Source organism: Trachemys scripta, chromosome 9 (genome assembly GCF_013100865.1).
Source record: "Trachemys scripta elegans isolate TJP31775 chromosome 9, CAS_Tse_1.0, whole genome shotgun sequence".
NCBI lineage: Eukaryota > Metazoa > Chordata > Testudines > Emydidae > Trachemys > Trachemys scripta.
In genome coordinates this window covers 19,771,404-19,788,090 of record NC_048306.1, presented here as the reverse complement: position 1 = coordinate 19,788,090, position 16,687 = coordinate 19,771,404, and the positions used below count along the sequence as shown (strand labels likewise).

The window sequence follows — 16,687 nt, the reverse complement described above, 5'->3', positions numbered from 1 at the left end:
GTGTCATAAGGAGGAGGGAGAAAACTTGTTCACCTTAGCCTCTAAGGATAGAACAAGATTTCTCCCTCCTCCTCATGACACCCTTTTAGATACCTGAAAACTGCTATCATGTCCCCTCTCAGTCTTCTCTTTTCCAAACTAAACAAACCCAATTCTTTCAGCCTTCCTTCATAGGTCATGTTCTCAAGACCTTTAATCATTCTTGTTGGTCTTCTCTGGACCCTCTCCAATTTCTCCACATCTTTCTTGAAATGCGGTGCCCAGAACTGGACACAATACTCCAGTTGAGGCCTAACCAGCGTCAAGGTTATCAGGTCAAGGTAAAGTTTTGTTGGGGCAAAACTCCCAATGAATTCAGTGGAGCCAGGATTTCACTCAGACATTTCTCAGTTGCAGTAATATAGGCAAAATAAAACAATACACTGGGCAAGATTTAGCTCCCAAAAGACATCTCACAATGGCACAAGGATGAGGATCTCTCGTGCATAACTAATGAGAAGGCAATACAATGTTCAACACATCTTTACCACTTTTAGTATATTACCACTCAGTGCTTGCATCTTCAAAGTACTTTACAAATGTTAACTAACCAATGCTGCAGGATAGCAAAGAGCTTGAAGGAATTCAAAGTAGCCTGAACAAATATGCAATATTTATCCATGTAGTGTTAATGAGACTCTGGTACACACGACAGAATTAAGGACTGATTAAAGGTCCATTCTAAAAACTAAATAGAACATTGAGCAACTTTCCGACTAACCAACCAGCCCAGCATTCATGCTGCAAAAAATAGTCAAAATGAGCATAGGCAAAGGCATTGCAGAGAGAAAACACATAGCAAAAACTAAAACATTAATTCTAGAATATTTAGAAACATTTACGTTATCACAGTAATGACAATTTCAGCAACAGGCATTGCTGGAAGAATAGCCAGTGTCTGGCATTAACTTCTCAAGAAATGGGCAGTTCCTTCCCAGTCAACCTTCATTGCTACTGCTAAAAGGCCCTAATTCTGGGAAGCCCTGGGGCACATGGTCTTCTGACATGCTTTCCTGAATCAGAGCCAACTCTGAAGGGTGCCCTCTGTGAAAACCGCCTTATGGGATGCTTGGTTAATTTTGTCCCACTGATTCCATGTCAAATGTGCTCAGTCATCAAGTTAAGACTCTGATTTAGCACAGCACTTAACTGTGATTAAATGCTGCACTGAAGAGAGATGAACTTAGTGACTCATGGGCTAAAAGATTTTTTTTTTTTTTTACCTGCTAGACCTGCAAATTCAGCCTGAGCTCTGGAAAATTAAGTTGGTCTCTCTCTAGCTCTTGTCCCCCACCACCACTATCACAGATAAAGGTTTTACAGTACAACTTGCCCAGTGTCTTCTAAGCCCTTGACAACACCTGTGCAGCACTGTACCCTCAATTGATAGCGTGTAACTTAACAAACAATTCTGCGGATAAAGCTCAAGATTCCAGCTCACTTTCTCTTCAGTTCTATGGCCTCTACAGGGCCAACAGTCCAATTGATATGTTGACATTGACATCAGCAAGTTTGACTCTGAATACACGTAGGGAGCAGGTCTGTTGAATAAGAACGTGCCATTTTCACACGGTCACTTTGTAGAGTACACCTGCACTTTAAATACAAAGAGCTAATAATGGCTGAGAGACAGAGCCACTTACGTCTCCATATGTAAAAGAAAATCAAGACCTGTAGCTTTAAAAATGTTTGGCTTGCAACCTCATCTTTTAGCATTGTTTTTCAGTTTTGCATTTAAGGAGCTGAATGAATAGCTATGGGAATCACAAACTCCTGTAGGTCTTAGCCCACCATCCTTACTTGATTCCCATGGTAGTTTTACCAAAATAAGGCTGGTCAGATCAGCCGCTTCATGTGTATTATATAGTTAACACAGCTCTGTCTGATGCACACAGGTTTTTTACCGAGTATCATTTCCCCTTCTTGACAATCTTGCCAGTTCCTTGCAACAGTATTCTGCTCTCCCAAACATTTGTCCTTGCAGCTGAGCGTACGCAATGCAACCACCACCTCAGACAGCAGACTACACGTGGCAAGGTAAAGATTAAAAGAGCTTTACCTGAATGAGCTAGACATGAAGGAATTTAATCCAGTGTCTGAAATAAAATGTTTATTTACCTTTATTCTCTGAGTCATCACTGAAACATCTAAGTCTCAGTACCTATATCAGAAGTCAGAGTTAGGCTCATTTGTGAAAAGTGTAATAAAATGTACCTTTTACGCTTGTAAATGTGGTGGAAATGCTAGTATTTTACATTGTGTCAGTGGTTCCCATAGCTTGTCGTCTTTTTGACAGGAACTGCAGATGGATTCTGAAATCAGTACAGTAGAGCAGCATGAAAGGCGTTGGGTGAAATGTTTTTCCTACAATCATATAATTTCCATAATGAAAATTCCACACACTAATTGCACTGACAGACAAGTTCCAAGGGTGCTGTGTAACTCCTGTTCCATAGGAAATAATGTTTGCAATGCTTCAACTTGAAACTTGTTTTGAATTAGTGAAAGAAAAACTGAACGTATATTTTGGTTATTTATATTGTTTCCTTATGTTGAAAGTTTAAAGTTCTCATCTTAAAATCTCTCTAAAGTAAGGCAGGTGGGTGCATGTCATCAGATGGGGGCCCCTTTCTCACTGCTCCATTTGAGCAAAGTCCTGAGGAAACCCACCTGGACAGTTACAGGTGCTACGGATAAACCTTAAAGATTTTATTCCTGCCGGAAAGAGCTTTAGTATCAAGTGCCTCCCCCAACGAATGCTATTTTTCACGTAGAGCACAGCAGGTTAGGAAAATATTCTAGTACCATGCAAGGAAAATGTGATTAGGATTTTACATTCACAGGAGCAAGTGAAGGCACAGAGAGGTTAAAGTACTCGTTCAGTCACCCAGGAAGTAACAATTCCAGTTCAGTTCCCTAATCACAAGACCACCCGCTCTTCTGCACCAATTTTAGCTTTACTTGGTTCAAAGGGAGCTGCATTTCAAAGGGAAGTGCTCTTCCCTGTAGGTTAGGGCACAATGGAAGAACCAACCTTGCAGTCACAGTAGCCCGTTGCTGTTCTTCTTCAGCTCTATAGGGGATGTTAGCCAGTGGATTCATATACTAGGCTCAGTAGCACCCAGGGAATACAGACCCGCTTCCTGGGCTCCAGAAAAATCTGCCTTCTAACCCTAACCTGTGCAGTAGACAGACCCCAGTTCCTTTCAGTAGGGGGCTGCACATTGCCCTAATACTCTTGCTAATTTCTCTAGAATTCTTAATTCTAGAGTCTCATTTTAGCCCCACTCTGAAAAACAGTTGACTTCTCCCTTCTCTGCTACTCACTGAAGGGCTGGACTTTTCACTGTATAGCTGTCTGGAGGTTTTAAACTCATCATATTAGGTGATTTGGTCTAACCATACTGACTGACTTCTGCAGGCACAAGTAGTAATGGCGGAGGTGGTCTTGGGTGGGGAAAAAAGAATATAGGACTGAAAGAGGAAAAATCTATGCATGGTATTGCAATTATTTCAACTCCAAGTCTGATCTGCTTCAGTACAGTTTAGGAATAAATTAATCCTGATGTCAAGCAAAGTCAACTCCAAGTAGAGTGGAACTATTGAGGTCACAGGATGTATCATGAGCAGAAGAATGGGAATGATGTGGACCATATAAATACTTGTATGCATGTAGCTGTGTCGGTTCCAGGATATTAGAGACAAGGTGGGTGAGGTAATGTCTTTTATTGGGCCAACTAACTACTGTGCTAACTACTTAAGCTAAACAATCTGTTCCACCTTGCATTTTGCTGTAGGCTGGGAGTTGCTTTCCCAGACCTGAAGAGGAGCTGTGTGTGGCTTGAAAGCTCATCTCTCTCACCAACAGAAGTCGGTTCAATAAAAGATATTACCTCACCCACCTTCTCTCTCATATAAATACTTATTATCATAGCACCTAAGAGTCCCAGTTATGGACCAGGACACCATTGTGCTAGGCACTGAACACACACGGAACAAAAGGATTTACAATCTAAATTTACCCTAAGAGACAGCCATGGATACATACAGATGATGGAGTACAAGGAAACAATGAGACAATATTGATTTGCATGATAGGCTTGTAGTCTCAGCACACCGACAGCTTTATTTTGTTTTGTAGTGATAATGGCAAAGGAGTTTTAAGGAGTAATTCTTACAGTATGTATAGCACAGCCTTCCAAAGTTTTACTCACCTACAGCAAGTAACTGATTTTGAAAGGTAACACTTTTTTTCCCCATCATGGAGGGAAGAGGATGAGGGAAGTAGATTTTGTGCCAGTGTTGGTAAGTTTGCATATAAAATTTGCAAGGCCGGCTTAATGTAAGATTTAAGAGTCTCATATTTCTTCTTAACTACACCCCCCAAAAATTACCAAAATGCAACAAACAGCATCAGCAGATCAATATGCTAGGTACAGCAGACACAGGCTTCTACCTGCTGTGCTGTTAACATGTATAGAAAAGAGTCAGAAGAAAATTAAGATATACATTGTGTGATTCTTTGCTGTAATAAGTGGTAATTGTGATTGGACTGGGCTTTGATTAAAGTCACATGGATCACTTAGTATTGAATAGTTGGTATTAATAAAACATGACTGTATTTGCAGTCATTAAAGCAAATATTAAAAAAATACAACTTTGAATACCAAACTTAGAGGCCTAATACTAAGGGGGGTTTGGGAACCTGCAGCTCCCATGAAGTCAGTGAGTTTCAGGTGCTCAGCACCTCTTAGCATCTGCTACCCTTTCCCCAAACTCAGTTTGAACAATGTCTTTTTATAGTACAATTTAGTTTATCTGATTGTTGGGCAAAAGAGATAGCTCTTGCACTTAAGATCAAAATCCCAGGAAGCTGTGATAGATCCGTTTGCAGAGATTTTTCTAGTTGATGCATCACGAAAAGAGGTTGCAGTATTTTTCTCTTCCAACATCTGTGGAACTGACCAGGGTGGTGGTCATCTGGCCCTCCACAGATCCTGAGTGCACATGAATCTCTGGGGAATCTCCAAAGGCAGGGGCTATTTATGTAGAAGCTAATACCTCTGGAACTCTCTCTTGGGTCCCCTATTAGTATTTTTCCTGAATCCTGAACTAAAAATGTGAAGAGATAGTTTATACCAGAGAGATGTCAGTTAATGCTCCACTCACAACAATTAGTTTATTTCTCAAATGACAAATTCCTCATGCATTGTAAACAATGTGGATCTAACAGCATGTTAAAAATGCAACACCACACATGTTTATGTATTTTGGTCACTTTATTAAATGAGATATTAAATAGTTTAAGTTTCAACTACTAAACAGCACTTTGAATGGTGAAAACACAGATAGTATATTGTCATACTTGAATGCTTCTTCTCTTTAAAAACACATTTCCAGTCCTTATATATATATTACAAAACAGCCTTATAGGAAGAGGTGACATCTTTTCTACAGTACTTAAGATATTTAATACAGAACTGAAAAGCCGTCTAACAGAAACAAAGGCAAGTCTTCACAGCTGTATGATTTCAGCAGCCAAAGCTGGTTGATGGACTGAAACATTACTATACAACTGGGACAAAACATATACAATATCACAATACTAAGCAAAAACGCTTTACATCCAAAGGAATAAACAGGTTACAAAATGTGGAGAATTTAGCAGGCAAAACTGTATTACAAGCAACATTTTTATTTGTCATCTTAAGCCATTTCAACTAGTTAAAACATCTAAAACAAATATAAAAATGAGCCTTTTATTACCTTATTGATGTAATGTTCTGTCTTTAAATATTTGTTAAAGCTTCATGTTATACACACATTATGCAGCTAAAATGTCAAGTGAGGAACATGTATACAAAGTGGTCCAAGTTTTATTTCAATGCTTCTTTTCTTTGATTAATCTTCTTATGCATTAGTCTTTTGTTATCCATAGTATTGTCCACGGTGGAAAAATGTGCCTTTAAATGTTGCCTAAAACTTCCACATTTAAGTCTTTGAGCGAGTTATCGTAGAACTCCATTGAAAATTCCCAGGTCTGGTAGAACATATTTGTCTTATTCACGACATGCAGGAATATCAGTGACAGTTTCCAGAGTACATTTGCATTCAAATGCTTGTCTCACAAAGTCTAATTTTTTTAACTTCTTCTAAAGTTAATGCACCTTTTTTGGCTCCCCTCTCCCGCAAATTAAATAAATCTGATTACGGAGCTGGCAAAGGCTTAGAACATAAAGGGTTTTCTTGCAATGTCTTGTAACAGAAAAAATCCAAACCAACAATTTTGTTAGCTGGCTTTGCAGCAGATCTAACAAATTCTAGTCATATCACAAACCAAAATTCAGTCCCCAAATTAAATATCTCACAAGATTTGTATGCGGAAACACTTCTCTTTTGAGAACATTAAAACTCAAAAAAGTCCTTCAAGAGTGATTCAAGAAACAAAAACACTTCTAGCTGATGTCAGCGAGTCATGCGAGTACAGTGATATCTACAGCAAATCCCTCCATCCAGCTTTCGTTTATCAACAATTCTCTAGCTGTTTTCAATACCTGATGCAGTATCACTTCAAATATTCCTGTCATTTGTCTCCCACATTCTAAAAACGTTTTCCTTTAAAAATAGTATCAGCCAAACTATATGCAAAGAAAAGCCGTGTGTGTGTGTGTGGATCATCATAAGCACAGAAAATGTGCTACTATCCCATTAAAATGTTGGAAACGTAGGTGTTAATGACATGTGATCAATCAGAAATGTACCTTGGTCTAGATTTAAAAAAAAATAATAATAATAAAATAAAAAAAATAAAAAAAAATCAGAGAATCAAGGTCTTTTTGTTCTAACTTATATTCTTACCAAAATGAAAGAAGGGGTAGTAAGAAGGGTAGTGAGAAGAGCATGGTAGGCAGAGATCCTTATCTGTACAAGAAGATTTATTTCACAAATCTGGCAGCACTGGAAATTGTTAAAGCACATTCATTGTATGAATTTAAAGTCGGCAATGGTTCTGCCACTGTGATGTTGTTTATAAAACAGGGAGTGACCCTAAGAACCACCACTATCTTAACCTCCAAAATACCAGTAATTTGATTTTTTTGGTCCCTATCCCATTGCCAGCAATGGGAAGAGACACTAGCACCAGCATCAAGGAGTTAACAGAAATGTGCTTTGTATTAGAGTCAGCAAAAAGTGAAATAATGTGTGAAGGATACAAAGCTGTAAATTTAAATTTACCAGTTATTCCATCACATAAAACTGAAAATAAAAAGTGGCAGAAGACTGGAGAAGAAAAAATTCTCTTCTCAAGTCATGATTTAAGGCTGTATACACAGTTTCTATATAACTGCATGACAAAGTTTCAGAGCCGTAGTATTTAAGAATATTGCACTCAATTTTGTCTCAAGAGAATTTTCAGTTCCTGTTTTATTCCTCACAGATGATATAGAATGAGTCCAAACTTCAGTCAAAAGGAAACTAGATCATTTCTCTCTGTCTTATCACACTCACTAATTTCAAGAAATGGGTAAGTAGAAAAGAATTCCATAATTTGAGGAATCAACTCTAATCAAGAACTCAGCTGTGTACATTTTATATATGGCATACTGAAACATACAGATCTGTTGTCTTTCCTAAGTTTCTCATGTTTGATGATGGTTTTATGGCTACTAAAAACAAGCATAGGACTTTAGACAGTAAACCTGTGGAGCTGCTACTATTATGGAAGGGCTTGTTTTCACTGAAAACAATTTGATATCTCCTGTATTCAACACATGTAAGAAGATTCTAGGCAACATCACTGACATGAGAGGGAAAAATGTTACATCCTATTTAAAAACCACAGTTGAAACACTAATATGGAACATGACATTTAAGGGATCCAAACTATTTATGCAGTTGAGTTCTGTTAAGCCATTGATTCCTAAAAAAATAAAAAAGTTCTCTCTCTGATTTTAACAATCCGTTTAGTGCAAAATCACATTTATTTCCCTTGGGAAGGTCCTGGATTTTTGCCTCTCATTGGGGGTGGTGCACGCTGCAATGGTGGTGGCTGCATACCACCAGAAACTGCCTGATACATTCCTCTCATATCTATCTGCTGGTAGGTGGAAGGATTCATGATTAAATTTGGAGGCTTTGGCATCATGAGATGACTCATTGCTGCTTGTTGATAAGACATTTGCTGCTGCTGCTGCTGATTGTACTGCTGCTGTAGTCTTCTGTTCATAAGTATCCGCTGAACACAACTGATTAACTGTGTGGAGGGAAAGTGGAGTTGTTACAAGTGCATGACCTGTCTTAATGCAGCAAGTATCAAGTTTAGAGTTAAAAATCAATTGGTTAGGGGTACCATGGCTGAAGAAAAAAGCATTATTGTTATCACCATCACTAACATGATGGCATTCACAAGCTGATTACTGTAGAAACCAGTTAGTAACACCATTTAGGACTAAGTTCTCCTAATGACTTGCCTATTGTATTGCAGGCAGCATTTATGTTAGTTGCCATGGTGATATGCACTATACTGTGAAATTACTCCCATGTATTAGTTACAGCATTTGTTGTCAGGTACCATTTATCATCCCTTTGAAAATCCTACAGGTTGATGGGCAAATAAACATTTAGTGACAAACACCAAAGGAGAAAACACTTCCAGTTGGAGTAGCACCTACTGGGAAAGTTTCAGATTTCTCAAGATTACTTAAAGTACTAATGAGTTGTGTGGTTTTAAGTTATGTGCATTCTGCATAAAATAATTCCTTAATGCCAGGAGCTAGAACTTTCCAGTACAAAGCCTGTCAATGGTAAAGGAACACACCAGGAAAGTGTGATGAGAAAGGTTTCAAAAAGTTAGCCCTGGCATAGATTATTTTGGTTTCTGACTTATTTTAAGGAAGATAAAATGCATGGAGGAATGCTTTTGATTTGTTTTCCCATAGAACTAAAATGCTGTAAACTGAACCATACTGAAGAGATGCAAGTTCCTATATACAATTAGAAAGTTAACATCTTTAAGGAGACCGGGTCTTGTGTAAAGGTCACTGTATGCTACATGTACATGCCTATTACCAGTTAGGTATTTGGTTTTCTTTAAGCCACTTAGTCTTCAAGCACTTCAAATACATGAATTAATAGTAGAATTCGGGAGACTGTATTTTGCAACCTACTTTACACGACATCTCCCTAAATGAGCAATGCTAGTCCAAAACATTGTGTGATTCAACACTTTCTGGTGTGGAGGAGCAAAGCATACTACTGGTAATTACTGGGCCCAAGGGATTGATAAGAAGCTGGCATTCTACAAAAACCATCTTTAATATCATGTGCTAGTCCAGGTTGGTGTCACTCACACACCCCAATCTAAATAAATATAACTATCTAAAAGGCATTCAGAATTCTTACCATCTGTTGTTTTGTCAAGACATCATTATAGATGGCTTCTCGGCGCTTAATATCAAGCTCCTGGCTTGCCTGTCTGCTTAGGGCCAAGGCCTGTACTTGGGTCTCTGTCAGGGTCAGATTTTCCTTCCACTGAAAAGGAAAAAAAAAAAACATTTTATTAGTCACTCTGATAGAAAAGTAAGGGCAATCACGTTCTCGCAATTTTTTCAGAGCTGGATTAATATAGTTGGCATTGAATGACAGCCCAGTTTCCAGGAAATATTCTGGGGAAGTACAGTTTTATAACTATAACCAGAAGTTATTAGATCTTTATATTGCCAGTAAAAAACATGCTTTCCTAGATTTTATTTTAAAAGGGGAAAATGTATGGAGAAGAAAACCGGGGGGGGGGGGGGGGGGGGGGGGAGAGAAACCACTCAGCTAAGCCTATCAGTCTCATTTGCAGGGAGCCAGCATTTTCACTGTATGGTAAATACTGACATGGTGCTATGGACCAAATCGTTGGCACTACAAGATTCTACTATGAACACAAGTGCTATTACCCCACCTCATCATTAGTTAGCTGTTATTACAAGTTGCGGTAACAGAAATCAGCACTAATTAAAAATACTGCTTTATTAATAAAGAAGAAATAATATGACAATTAACTGGATGACTATTTACAATCAGTGGTCACTTCTTTGCTTGACACTGCTTCTTAACATTTTTCCAGCTCCTGACCAAATTTGGATTAAGATCTATTTTACTTACTATAGTTGAAATTATATCTTCAAGGGGCTGAATTCTCACTGCAGTTACACTGTTGGTTGCTTCCACAACTTTTTCTCTTCCTTGATTAATGAGGTCCTGAGAGAATAGCAGACAATGAATTATAGAGGATAGGTGCAAAGCAAGAGCTTAAGTTATCACATTTAGAAATGCTTTTCTCCATCACCAATTTATGTAACTACATTTAAAACTTTTTTACACAAGTGAACATACCGAGTTGGGTAATAGGATGGAAATAAATTCACACACGATTAGACTTTGGAGGTAAGTAAATGAACAGAAAATACAAACAAGTCAACTGAAAACAATCTGCTCACTCAGTACTTTTTAGACGATCAAAATAGTGTTAAACCCAAGTGACAAAATTTTACACCTAACAAACTTTTTGTAGTTGGCATTGTAAAATTATTACAATTGTCACATTCACACTCACTATGACTGTGTTCAACATTACTTCTTGTTTTAAATTATACTAGTACATGCCTAATACTATACATATGCTTCAGTAATCAGCTTCCTATAATCAGAATACACTGTTGGTATAGGCATTTCAATATGCACACACAAATTAGTAGATTTCAACTAACAGACATATCAGAGACCTACTTTAAAAAAAATGTGACATTCAGTTAGAAGGCATTAACTATCAGGATGTTAAAAAATTTCAGTAATTACTGATTTGTAACTTAATTTGAATATCTGAGACATGCTCAAAGCAATGTCGATACACTGTGCCATTTGGATTTCACTACGTACCTCTAGCTGTTGGTTACTCATTGCCGACAATGCTCCCAAATTGAACGGAATATATGGAGTTTGAGAGTTGAAATTGATAGGGGGCATATTAGTCCCAGCTGGCATGTTGAAGCGCATGGTCAGACCCTTAAAAACAAAAATCGTACTTAGGAATATTCACAGTAGCTAAAACTAAGTTCTATAGCATGCCACTGCTGTCAGTTCTAGGAAAGAATTGAACACACACAAACAAAAGACACCCTACAAGAGAAACCAAAGATCTTATAGATAAAGTTTTAACCCTTAGAACTGTAACCATCTGAGTGTTTTGAAAATTCTTTCCACAGCGTGGAATCAAAATGATTAAGTTTCCAACCACTCAGAGAAGCCTCAGTACTTGTCTTGAGATTTGAGTCTAGTTCATCTATAATTAACTGGTATAAACACAGTAAGAGAAGAAAATCCTAACAATGTCCTCAGTTTGTCTAGTGATACATACTACACTAATGTAAAAGCGTGTATGTGATACGTATACTGTCTGACAAAATACATTGTTTAAGGTTTATATAACTGATTTTTAAGGACATGCTGAAGTACTGTGATCTGGATACAGTAGCACACGTTTGTCTAGCCAGACACCATTACAGATACATCAGCACAAGGACTTCAAAAATGAATTTATCAAATACAGAAAAACCAGCTGAACAGGGTTAGTCTGACTTGATAGAAATGCAGTATGCAGAGTTTTATTCATTGGAAGAAAGAAATACAAGACCCCTTGCAAGGAATAATTCTCAAATACACAAGTCCATTTTGAAATAAAAGTCAAAAACATCAATTAGATCACAAAAGTTATTGAAGCAGAAAAATATTTCACAAAAATATTCAAACAAATTATACCACAAAGCAACTGAGAGGCATGCATGCTTGGTTGCACAAAGCCATTAGGATATTCTGGCAAACCTGTATTTCCAAAATGGAGGGACACCAATGCCCAAATAGGCGTAGTGTAACCACCATTGTTCTTTAAAAGAACAAATAATCCCACCTTCTGCAAAAAGCAAAGACAAATACTTTTGTTTTAAATAAATTTGAATTACAGATGCCAATATAGTAAATTCTTTCCTTTGGGATTGTTAAAAAAGCAACTTTGCCAGGCAGGTATAAAAGCTATGCCTTTGCAAACATCTAGGCCTCCATAAATCAACCCTGTATAATTTTATCTTGGATATCACAGAATCAATCCTGAGTAGGTATTATTCTTTTTCTCTTAATCACAGTCTGATCTGAAGCGGTTAACTTTCTCTCAGAGTTCATAATCTGGTAGTTATATAATGAAGTTTGACAACCCTGAGGAGACTTCTTTCAGAATCTATATGTCTATAAGCTGTTACTCTGTTTTATGAAGGGTATGATTTAAGTATTAAAAATAGTGGCAATGTGAATTAATTAGTAACATTAGGAGTTGGTAACTAGCCAGGTGTATTAATAGCACTTTCAGCTTTGCCATAAACCACCCTGTGTTTGTTAAGGATTCTCATATACTGTAATTCACATATAGCCTAATTTTTTAAAATTGAAAAAAGGTCTTTTTACTATAGAATTCCTATTAAATACAAATGAACATAGAATTCTCAAAATACTGGTAGGAATCACTCAATCTTCCAAAAATCTAAATTTTGCAGGGCTTCACATTTGAAAAGAAATAGAGAAAATAGATTTTCAATTGCTTGATCATTCCAGTCCTTAGATTCTAAGCCCCATGCATAGCCCTGCACGGATACAAAATTTATATCCGCGACTATAAATCGGTATCCGCAGAGCTGAAGGGCTCTACCGGGAACCACAGTGACAAAAGTAGCAACATGTTGGGCCGCTGTTCTCAGGAGCCAGCGCCCCACGCTGGCAGCTCCTCCAGCATGGCAGTACCACCCCAGCCCCACCCGCTGGGGTGGGCACTAGGGTCACTGGCAGCTGTCCCTGGTCACGCTAGTGTATACAAGCTCCAGACAGGAGCTGCACACTGCGCAGGGTTGTACTCATGCATGATGCTCTTGTATCATTCAAGCAGGTTGTTTTGTCTAATGGAAACGATACTACTTTACATGTTTGTTAAAATAAATGTCATGAGGTCTTATGCACTATATAAGATGATAAAACTGGAAAAAGGCTCTTCTAACAGTAAGAATTATTCAGAAGCCTTTCCCCCTCTCCCCCAGGTGTGAATGAAAGGGTTTCTTGGGTATTTTTGTTCTAGGTCCTGTTCAAAATTAAGTTTGGAAGACACATGAAATATAGTAAATTAAAGGTTTTTAATCCCTTTTGGAGGGGGGACTCATAGGACATTTTCCTCTGACCATAGTCCTCTACCCAGACTGGGTATGGTGTTCTTTCGTGAGAACTTTTGTCCTCAGGACTAGACATTTAAAAAAAAAAAAATAGATTGAAAACAGATGATAGAAACGATAAACAGTTCAAGACATGAGTCCTTTCTGGCCCTACGCAACTGCATATCGATGATTGTTAAACTTGTATCTCCACTTGGAGCCATCCAGATGTTTTAGTGTCATATCTCACACAGTACTTCGGTTCCCTCAGATAAATTACCTTGCTACCAAAAATCTCCAACTACTCTACCTATCTGTGAACTCCTGAAATTCTCTCTAAACTGAGTCAGATGCCCATTTAAAATCTTCAGCAACTTTCCATACTTCCCATTTTGTGAATTTAAAAGAGAAAGTAGATTAGTTATCAGATCTGATCACCCAGGTACAACATCTTTCAGACTTTCAGGCATTTTTCACTTCTGCTGCCTTTACATCCTGTAGAGGAATACTCTAGCAACAATACACCTCTACCCCGATATAACGCGACCCGATATAACACAAATTCGGATATAACGCAGTAAAGCAGCGTTATGGGGGGGCGGGGCTGCGCGCGCCAGTGGATCAAAGCAAATTCGATATAACGCGGTTTCACCTATAACGCGGTAAGATTTTTTGGCTCCCGAGGACAGCGTTATATCGGGGTAGAGGTGTACTCCTATTTACACCAAACAAACCAATACTTAAGTTCTTATTCTCCTTGTACAGTATGATAATGGAGACTAGTTTCAGTTTTCTCTGTTCTCCCAGTGGGTTCAGTGAACTGTAATTATTTTCAAGACTTTTGAACTAAGTCACAAATTTATAAGCCTATTTTAAGAACAGATATTTTTATTCTCTTAACACTAGAAAGTTCATTCTACTTACTGCAATGACCATTCCCATTAAAACTTTCTGTCTTTCTGTCCATAATTCAAACTAAAGTAATCACCTGACCATCAGTGGGTCTCTCCCTTTTTGACAGTTTTATAAAATCCTTGTTATGCACCCTATTTCCTTCTCCCACTTTTATTATTATTATTATTATTATAACAACAACAACCCAGGAATCACTAGATCAAAAAGAACTGTCTCTAGCTTAAGAATCTAGGAATGAATAAACGGCAAACTCTCCAGCCAATTCCAGTATTTACTTATGCCTCAACTTGATAATATTTTCTGGGGTTAGGGGAAGGCGGGGGCTTGTTTTGAAACCAGATGCCCATTTTTCCATTAAAAAAAATCTCAAAAGGTAGAGATTATCCATAAATTTTCAAAATGAAATATAGTAAAGAATGTCAGCTGGATGTAGAATATAAAATGTGAAAACTACAAAGCTAATTATTAATAAAAAAGTAACAAACACTAAGTAAAAATATCTTGGAGCAAATACATACAAAAGTCCACCACCAAAACAGCATCTATCTTTTCATTTTTCATAGTCGGTTTAGCTTTTATAGAGGTGATATTTAAAATTACCATTTTATATAATATTATTCAGAAGCCCATTTTCAAGCCTATAATAGAGCTATTTCTACAAAGATTTATTATGCTCACAGAACAATCAATTTCTTTTTTTAAACTGAAGGTTATTTTCACACACTTGACACCCACTTTAAGTTAGTACAGACATCTTTACCTTTTTTTCAGCTTCATATTCTGCCCAAGCTGCCTTCCTTTCCTCTTCAGTTAATTCTTCTTCCTCTTTATGGTCTAGGAGGGAATCATGTTCATGATAACCCACTATATGTTCTTTGTGGATCTGAAGCAATTCTGCCAGAATTGTATCCTGATTAAATGAAAAAGTACCATGAAATGAAGGTCACTTGTTAAATATTTTTGTTGAGCATGTGCAAGTCATATTTCTTTGACCTGACTTTCACAATAGAGCTCAAAGCACTTCATATATAAACAAAACTAAAAGAAATTAAAAAACAAAAACAAAAAACAAATGCAGTTTTCCTGATAATAAAAGTAACGGAGAAACAACCTCATGCAACAGATAGTCAAATCACTTAATGCACCCCTACAGTATGCCCAGATTCCACAATGACTGATACAGTATAGAACCTAAATAGAATGAAATGTGCCAAATAATTGCTTCTTTAAGAGATGCTTGTACCCTGCCCCTGATGGGAGGCTATGATAATCTCCTTCAGTGATGAGGTAGAGCCTCCCTGTTGGATAGTATTTGAGTCCAAATTGCATATTTCAACCTAAAACTCCAGAAGCAGTTTCACCTCTATGCCCCTGGAGGAGGCCACCTTTTTCAAAATGGCGAGATGCATGTGTTGGGATATGTAGTCTCCACACCTCTATATTAAAATGTCACATTTCTGGGTTCCATGCGCTGGATTTGGCCAACAGGCCATGCTTTGGACACTCACATTCTATACTACCCTAATACTTTTACTCTTTTATAATAACTAAAATATTTAAATGACCTCAACAGTTGCAAATTGTTTTCTTCAAAGTCCTGAATATTAAAGGTCCTATGGAGCGCTGTTAAAAATTATTACTATTTTTCAAAAGTCACAGTCACTAATCTAAAAACCCCTAATTTATTAATTAAGCAAATAAAAGAGATAACGTGGCAGGTAACTAACATACAATATTTAGGTGCTATTGTCCTTGCTAGGAATACAGATGCCGGGTAAGGAGATAATGTTATCTCAATTAAAAAGTGAAATAAAAACAAATGGAGGGGAAAAGAATGGATGGAACAAAGCTGCTTGTATCTTAAAATTAAAGTTAAAGATTTAGCAGAATTCATTTTTACTGAGTCAACATTTCCTTCTCCATGGGCACCCACATGACAATGCTTGGTGTTGAAATGAAAGCAATGCCTCTGAGGATCAACAGAAACAAGGCCCATAAGATTACTAGATCCTGCTCCTGTTGGGACCACAAAGTGCAGACTGTGTTCCTACTCTGAAGAGCTCACAGTCTATATAGACCTAAGATGGGAGAAAGGGAAACAAATTCAAGTAGAAGGTATGGAATTGATCCACGGAGAAAAAGTGACTTGTAGCCAAGATCACACAGGGAGCCAGTGGCAGAGCCAGGAAGCGAACCCAGATATCCTGAATCCCAGTCCAATTCCTTCATCACAAGTGACTACTATCTGCTTCTACACTTCTACACAGGCAAAAAACAAACCATAATTTTAAGTATTAAAGCAGTTAACATCTTTTTTAAAAAGTCAACCTCTTTGTTTCATCCTTGTCCTATCAACTGGCCTCTTCATGTGGGAGCCACCACATTCTCCTCCAACCCCCCAGGAGCAAACTCTGTGAAATATCCCTGTGACATATCCGTGTGACTAAAGGGCACATGAATCAAATAATGGGATTTAGGGGAAGAGAAAGGATGTGGTAATA

General features: G+C 37.7%; 1 protein-coding gene across 4 annotated transcripts in view; it reads right to left on the bottom strand.

Moving 5' to 3' along the window:
* Positions 1-5,299: 5,299 nt before the first annotated feature.
* ATRX (ATRX chromatin remodeler) overlaps positions 5,300-16,687 on the bottom strand; it is a 137,069-nt gene continuing 125,681 nt past the window's right edge. For 3 of the 4 annotated variants that reach the window (XM_034781200.1, XM_034781199.1, XM_034781201.1), the window contains 5 exons: positions 14,947-15,096; positions 10,966-11,091; positions 10,192-10,287; positions 9,442-9,570; positions 5,300-8,293 (listed from right to left, as the gene is read on the bottom strand). In XM_034781200.1, coding sequence (XP_034637091.1) covers positions 8,021-8,293; positions 9,442-9,570; positions 10,192-10,287; positions 10,966-11,091; positions 14,947-15,096 — 774 coding nt within the window. In that variant the 3' untranslated portion in view covers positions 5,300-8,020. Of the gene's footprint in view, positions 8,294-9,441; positions 9,571-10,191; positions 10,288-10,965; positions 11,095-14,946; positions 15,097-16,687 lie in introns of those variants that run through there. The other variant, XR_004647076.1, reaches the window with a different exon arrangement.